We start from the raw sequence: 7764 nt of genomic DNA on the forward strand, positions 1-7764 counted from the left end.
GCCCTGCCCCTCCCCAGGCAGCTCACAGCAAAGCCGACTCTCCAACGAGACCCAGTTGGCCTGGTGTTCACAGGGGTGGTGAGAGCACGGGGACCCACGGACACTTTTCCCTGCATGTCGTTCAATCCCCTTAGTGATTGAGAAAGAAAGAAGGGGAGGGAGTGGGTAGGAGAGGACAAGAAATAGTCACCAGACTGTTCGTGAGAAGTGCAGGCAGAGCTCTTTGCCGTGGGCCCCCTCTCCCTGAGTGCTGCCCCCCACACTGTCCACCCTGCCCCAGGCCTGCGTCTGAAATGACTCGGCATTAGAGACCACACGGTGCTGTCTGAGCCAAAGACAGACGGGCTCCTAGCGCTCAGCGCTGGCCCCAAGGGATGACGGCCACCCCAGGCACTGTGAAAAACGCTCTCACCTCTCTCCGTCTGCAGCCTTCCAGACGGAGGGGAAACTCTACCTGATTCTGGACTTCCTGCGCGGAGGGGACCTCTTCACCCGGCTCTCCAAAGAGGTACACAGTGTGGGCTGGGGGGCTGTGGGTGGCTGCCTAGAGTCTGCAGGACACAGAGGGGTGGCAGGAGGGGGCTGTGTGTGAGTGTGTGTGTGCATACATGCACACGTATGTGTGCCGGTGGCATGTGTGTGTGTGCGTGTGCAGTATACGTGTGCACGTGTGGTGGTGGGGTGTGTATGACGTGTGTGTAGGTGTATTACTTGTTTTAAAGAAGTCTCGCAAGTCACACGGAGAAGAAATCTGTTGTCCTCGAAGAAAGTGTTCGTCACTCAGTGATGTCCAACTCTTGGCGACCCCATGACTGTAGGCCGCCAGGCTCCTCTGTCCATGGATTTCCCAGGCAAGGGTACTGGAGTGGGTTTCCATGCCCTTCTCCAGGAGATCTTCCTGACCCAGGGATCGAACCCAGGTCTCCTGTCTTGCAGGCAGATCACTTACTGACCGAGCCACCAGGGAAGGATCTTCAGAAAAGAGGCTTCCCATGACCCCCGTGGAGTTCTCCACCCACCCTTGTGTAGAGCAGATGGAAACTTGGTCATGTCACGTGGGAAAGGCTATTTCACGGGATCGGTTTCCACTGTAGGAAGATGCTGTTAACACGGGGACCACACTTCCTGGGAGGGGCGTCTGGGGCGTCCAGTTAGGGCTGCGCGCGGGAGACCTGCGTGACCCCAGCCACTTCACAGCCCCAGGGCTTCTCCTTGCCCCCAGTACCTGACGGGAACCTTCTAGAATGTCTTGAGGCTCAACGTGGAAGCTCTCTGGCTCCTGCTTCATGGGATGGAAAACCCAGTCTCCTGCTCCAGGCAGGGGTGACTCTGGACTCTTCGTCCTGATGATTGCGTGTGGTTTCCCTTACTCAGAAGAGAGGGCGGCAGTGTTGGTCACGATGCACCAGCAGGTTTGCGACCCTCTGATGCAGCCTCGCCCCCGCCGTGGGGCTCCTCTTGGCCATAACAAAGGGTTCAGCTGCCCGCTCCCTTTCCTCACCGCCCACTGGCACAGCAGGAGAGCTGTCCACCCTGCATGACACTCCGAAGTGAGCAGTCAGTCATGGTGGGGCAGGGTGGGGTCCCTGAGACCTCAGGCTGCCCTGTCTCTCCATCTCCCACCGGACCGCCAGGTCACAGCACAACAGATGTATCGGGCTCTTTGCATATAGACTGAAAGCATGGCTTGGAGAATCAGGTCCCAGTTCTCCAAAAGCTCTCTGGGAGCGGGTCTCTGGTCCTTCAACCTGCCTCCCAGCTGAGCTCAGTTTCCAGGGAGGCTGGATCGTTGAGGCTGGCGTTTCTCTCCTGGCGCCTCTTGGTCTGCTCCCCGACCTTGTCTACAAGAGTCAGGCTGCCTCCACTGTGACACACGCTGTTGCTGGGCTTCTGGGCCAAAAAGGCAACAACGGTTAGCAAAAAGCCTACCGCGGCTCCCAGTGGGGCACGTAAGGCTCCGCGGCTCCCAGTGGGACACGTAAGGCTCCTGGAAAAAGCCCTACCGCGGCTCCCAGTGGGACACGTAAGGCTCCTGGAAGACCCTGTATTTCAGAGCTGAAGTGAAATTGTCCGGTGTGGGCTCAACAGGGTCTCAGAGTTCACGGACACACGGGAAATGAACGTTACCCTAACTCTACGTGAAAAAGTATTTTCTTTCCATTGTTTTCCCCAAGTCCACTGGATGGCATCCTTGTGAGTGTCGGTCTCAGCACTGACTCCTTCGAGAACTCACATCCGTGGATGTTTCATTCCCGAAGAGAAACTCTGTCATTTGAACTTGGAGACCGTCCTGAGCTGAGTTCTAAGAACAGCCAAGAAGAGGAAACGGTGACTGTAAGCCTGGACTGCAGGCACGCCCGTGTGCTTATGTCCAGAGGTGGGGACGGTCAGGCGAAGGGGAACCCAACAGCCAGCAGCATCTGATGGCAGAGAAGCCCCCTGAGCGTGTTGGCCAGTTTAGGGAAGAAAGACCCAGCCAGGGAAGGAGGTGCTGGTCAAGCGTGGAGACGGAACAAGTGATTCCAGAGGCTGGAGGGGCGGCAAGGGTTGGCGGGACCCTGATGCTTCCCTCCAGGACTTGGGGCGCATGTCCCGGCCCCACTGGGAGGCACCCCCTTTGTGAAGGGGACGAGCTCCACCTGCACCAGCCTGATGTCATCACGTTCGTTTCCCCAGACGACCCTTATCCTGGCCCCAGCTTCCCGTGCAGCCTTCTGATGGTGTGTTGATTTTCAGAGGGAGTTCAGCCATGACACGGGTTTCTGCTGTCTGTGATGCTGACTTCTCACGGTGCAGGTAGAGAACGCTTTCTGGTAGCATCTGGCTTGCTGGTGAGGTGACTACAGAATTGCATGCCGGTTCTCACAGCCGCCATGGACAGGGAGACCGTGGGAGGCAATGACCTGGAGGTCTGCTGGGCGCCGTGGCCTTGAGTGTGTTTCAGCTGAGCCAGGATCCCTCTCCCACTGGCCTCCCCGAGAGGGGCACCTGCCGACGCCACACGAGTGGGTCATGTTAGTGGACTCGTCCGCTTCGGAGAGACAGCGGCTTCTCGTCCGTAACCCGAGGGGGGAAGATGTGAGGTCTGAAGGAGGAGAAATGAGATTCAAGACGTGGTCTCAGGAAACCTTTCAGGCCTGTTTACATCGACCTTCACAGCGTGGTTTAGATGGTTGTGTTATAATAAAATGGTACATCCCAGGCAGAGAAGACATCTTGAGAGTCCCTTGGACTGCAAGGAAATCCAACCAATCACCAATCCATCCTAAAGGAAATCAGCCCTTCGAATATTCATTGGAAGTACTGATGCTGAAGATGAAACTCCAATACTTTGGCCACCTGATGCGAAGAGCTGACTCATTTGAAAAGACTCTGATGCTGGGAAAGATTGAAGGCAGGAGGAGAAGGGGATGACAGAGGATGAGATGGCTGGATGGCATCACTGACTCAATGGACATGAGTCTGAGTAAACTCTGGGAGTTGGTGATGGACAGGGAGGCCTGGCGTGCTGTGGTTCATGGGGTCATAAAGAGTCAGACACAACTCAGCGACTGAACTGAACTGAACTGAACATCCTAGGCACTTGTATTAAAACATAAACCCAGAAACACACTCCCAAGCCACATGGTTTGAGGGGCAAGAGAAGCTTGCCCAGAGGAGAGAACCCAGCCCGGTGTTCGACCCACAAGCCAAGTCACTTTGTGAGAAGAGCCCCCAGATTCACTGGTCCTGAAACTGCGACGAGAACTCATGCTTCTGTTGTAGGAGCCGGAAGAGCCTGGTCAGGGCCATGGTCTGCAGAGCGGAGCTGTGCTCAGGGCTCGGGGCTCAGTGCTCAGTGCTCAGGGCTCAGGGCTCAGTGCTCAGTGCTCGGGGCTCAGTGCTCAGGGCTTGGGGCTTGGGGCTCAGTGCTCAGTACTCAGTGCTTGGGGCACAGGGCTCAGGGATCAGTGCTCAGTGCTTGGGGCTCAGTGGTCAGTGCTCAGGGCACAGGGCTCAGTGCTCGGGCTCAGGGCTCGGGGCTCAGGGCTCGGGGCTCAGGGCTCAGGGCTCAGTGCTTGGGGCTCAGGGCTCAGGGCTCAGGACTCGGGGCTCAGTGCTCAGCGCTCAGTGCTCAGGGCTCAGTGCTCAGGACTCGGGGCTCAGTGCTCAGCGCTCAGTGCTCAGGGCTCAGTGCTTGGGACTCAGGGCTCAGTGCTCGGGGCTCAGTTCTTGGGACTCGGGGCTCAGTGCTCAGGGCTCAGTGCTCAGGGCTCAGTGTTTGGGACTCGGGGCTCAGCACCTAGGACTCAGGGCTCAGGGCTCAGTGCTTGGGACTCGGGGCTCAGTGCTCGGGACTCGGGGCTTAGGGCTCAGTGCTCGGCGCTCAGGGCTCAGCGCTCAGGGCTCAGTGCTCAGTGCTCGGGGCTCAGTGCTCAGTGCTCAGGACTTGGGGCTCAGTGCTCAGCGCTCAGTGCTCGGGGCTCAGTGCTCTGGGCTTGGGGCTCAGGGCTCAGTGCTTGGGACTCGGGGCTTGGCACTCAGGACTCGGGGCTCAGTGCTCAGTGCTCGGGGCTCAGGGCCCAGGGCTCAGTGCTCAGCACTCAGGGCTCAGCGCTCAGTGCTCGGGGCTCAGTGCTCTGGGCTCGGGGCTCAGGGCTCAGTGCTTGGGACTCGGGGCTTGGCACTCAGGACTCGGGGCTCAGTGCTCAGTGCTCCGGGCTCAGGGGTCAGGACTCGGGGCTCAGCGCTCGGGACTTGGGGCTCGGCGCTCGGGACTCGGGGCTCAGTGCTTGGGACTCGGGGCTCAGGGCTCAGTGCTCAGGGCTCACGGCTAGTCCTCGGGGCTCAGTGTTCAGGACTCAGGGCTTAGTGCTCAGGGCTCATGGCTACTCCTCAGGGCTCAGTGCTCAGGGCTCAGTGATCAGGGTTCAGTACTCAGTGCTCGGGGCTCTGAGCACTGTGATTTGGGGCTCGACGCTCAGGACTCGGGGCTTGGGGCCCAGGGCTCAGGGCAGGCCTCAGGAGCAGCATCCTGCTCTCTACACCCAGCGGACCGAGCAGGCTGAGTCTCCTCTATCTCCTGCAGGTGATGTTCACGGAGGAGGACGTCAAGTTCTACCTGGCGGAGCTGGCCTTGGCCTTGGACCACCTGCACAGCCTGGGCATCATCTACAGAGACCTGAAGCCAGAGAAGTGAGCAGCCCCCCGCCCCGCCGAGACCTCACTCTGTCCCTGTTCCCCTGGGTGCACACACCAGGCTGGAGGCCGGGGACGTCCCGGTGCCACCCCCGCACACGGGGATTCCACCTGCCTGCCCCCCGGAAGGGGCCAGACGCAGGCATGGCTTGTGCTGAGACGTGTGGGATGGCCCCGCTCCCCACCTGACCCTCTGAACACCTCCTGCCCAGGCTGCACCCTTGCGGTTCAGGGGAGGCTGGGCAGGCTGGAGGCGGCCCTCCGCCCCTCCAACCACACCTGCTGTCCCCCTTAGGTGGGGCCCGTCCTGCAGGGGCCCGGCCCCCACACACCTCCTCCTCCAGGCTGGCCTCTGGCCCACCCCCACCTCCAGGTTCTGGAAGCCCTTCAGCTGCCTCAGCGGGCCCGTTTCTAGGTGATGAGTCAGTTGAGCTGCTCCAAGGTTTTCTAAAAGACAGTGGACCAGATTCGCAGCCCAGATCCCAAATAGATTCCTGTATCTTTGGCAACGATCATCTGTAATGTTGTTTCTACGATATTTTGCTAATCCAGTCTAAATTTTTTTAAAGTCCCCCCACATAGTAATATTCTTATTTCAGGCATTTCCCTGCTATTTTCTATGCAGAGCTAACAGTCTAGGAGGGACCCACTTGGAAAGGAGGGGTCTATAGGGTGCTGTTTTAAGTTCAGTGGTCTCTGCTGCAGAGTTGGTGATTTCTCAGCCCTCTGAAGTGGTTGACAACACCCCCCAACCCACCCCCCCTCCCCCCGTAGACTGAGGTCCATGCCTGCCGCTGGATAGGTGGGGCCTGGAGGGACCCCAAGGCTTGGGGCGAAAGGCAACCCAGGTCCCGAGGGCCCAGGAGGTGAAACTCCCCGCCTTATTCTCCGTCCCTTACTCCTTTACCTGCCGTGACCTGAGAAAAGCACACACTCTGCTCTGAGACGCAGCCGCCACTGACGGAAGCACCCGGGTTTGCCCGGAGGCCAGGAATGTTGGCAACGCCTCTGACGCAAAGCGCGTTTGCCTGACACCCACGCCCGGCATCAGCCTGAGCGCCCGCTGGGCAGAGCATCTCTGGCTGCACGTGTAAATGATGAATGTGTGAATAACCGTGAAAGGCCCTCTCCTGGGTGTCCCTGTGCCCGGCAAACGCCGCCTTCACCGCGGGCGCGGGGCCACCATCACCCCTGCCCTGAGCCCTGGGCCACGCGGAGGGCAGCACCCCAAGTCTCCCTCTGGTTAAGGATCAGAGAGATCCGGACAGTTAGACGTGGTAATACGTCAGTGCAGGCGGAAGAACGAGAATTAGGAGTTAATCTTGAGAGTTGCTCACTTCTGGGGCAAAGGTGAAGTGTGCCTTGGAAGCAAAGACGAGAACATTTGCTTCTTTCATTATAGATGTCACCTCAGTTATATGCTGTAGCTTTTTCCTGCCCTTTTCCATGAAATAGTGGGTATTTTAATCCCATGGCTGATTTTTTTTAATTGTGGCAAGGGGAGTATAACATAAAATGGACCATCTTGACCATCTGCAACGGCACAGGTTAGTCGTGTCAAGAGCACTGACACTGTTGTACGTCACCACCCTCCGTCCGTCCCCAACTCTCCATCCTGCAAAACCGACACTCTTCCCCGTGGAAACACCGCCTCCCACCCCCCACTCCCCGTCTCCACGGACCTGACCGCTCTGGGTCCCCACGCAAGTGGGGTCACACGGCATCCATCCTGTCCTGCTCTGGGTCCCCACGCGAGTGGGGTCACACGGCATCTGTCCTGCTGTGACCGACACTGCCCTCCGCCTAGTGTCCTCCTGGTGACCTGTGTCCCAGCTCCCTCCCTTTCCCAAATGTGTTTAAGGATCCACATGTTAATCCTCACAGTGTACATCCCAGTCTCTTTGGAGCTGGGCTGACACCTCCCAGGAGCTGGGGGAGCAGGGTTTAGTTACAGCAAAGAGCGAGACGGGGTGACCAGAAGCCCCCCAGGAGCCGTGGGCTGCAACCTGGAGCAGGGCCTCACAGGGCGCTGGCCTGCCTCCAGCCCCGCCGTGCCCCCCGCAGGAGCAAGCCCGGCCCCACGGCAGAGAGCCGGGGGCAGCAGGACAGGGCTCCTGGTGGGGCTCCCAGGTGGCCCGCACCCGCGACGAGGGCCGGGGCCAGGGGACCAGCCTGAGATCTCACGGGTTTCCCTGGAGCTCGGGGCTGGTCCCAAGAGCCAGGACAGGGCTCCCGGGGAGATCCGGGGAGAAGGAGTGGGCTCCGGCCAGCCAGCGCCCGCCTGGGGACAGGAGATCCCTGAGGGGCTCTGTGTCTGCACAGCTCAGGCGCTCCTGGCCCATCCCAGCCCTGTTCTCACAGGGCAGGCAGTCCTGGGGGCGGGGGGGCAAACCGTCCCCCCGGGCTTGAGAAGGTCTCAGACCTGCCATCCCCCGCGAGCCTGGTGAACAGGTACAAGGACACAGGGGTGCCCCCTGCCCCATACACCGAGGGTCTGTGCGCGCCCAACCCAGCGGAAGCTGCTGACCAGAGACGCAGCGGCCGGGAGGCCAGCAGGCACCCCCTATCTGGCATGGAGACTGCTCC

General features: G+C 59.7%; 1 protein-coding gene across 1 annotated transcript in view; it reads left to right on the forward strand.

Moving 5' to 3' along the window:
* The window catches only part of LOC104988305 (ribosomal protein S6 kinase alpha-2-like), a 152770-nt gene that overhangs the window by 89099 nt on the left and 55907 nt on the right, over positions 1-7764 (forward strand). Inside the window, exons 5-8 of the mRNA XM_010839590.1 lie at positions 429-508; positions 5069-5175; positions 7243-7308; positions 7540-7734. Coding sequence (XP_010837892.1) covers positions 429-508; positions 5069-5175; positions 7243-7308; positions 7540-7734 — 448 coding nt within the window. The remainder of the gene's footprint in view (positions 1-428; positions 509-5068; positions 5176-7242; positions 7309-7539; positions 7735-7764) is intronic.

This window comes from Bison bison, unplaced genomic scaffold (genome assembly GCF_000754665.1).
Source record: "Bison bison bison isolate TAMUID 2011002044 unplaced genomic scaffold, Bison_UMD1.0 scf7180017864122, whole genome shotgun sequence".
Lineage (NCBI taxonomy): Eukaryota > Metazoa > Chordata > Mammalia > Artiodactyla > Bovidae > Bison > Bison bison.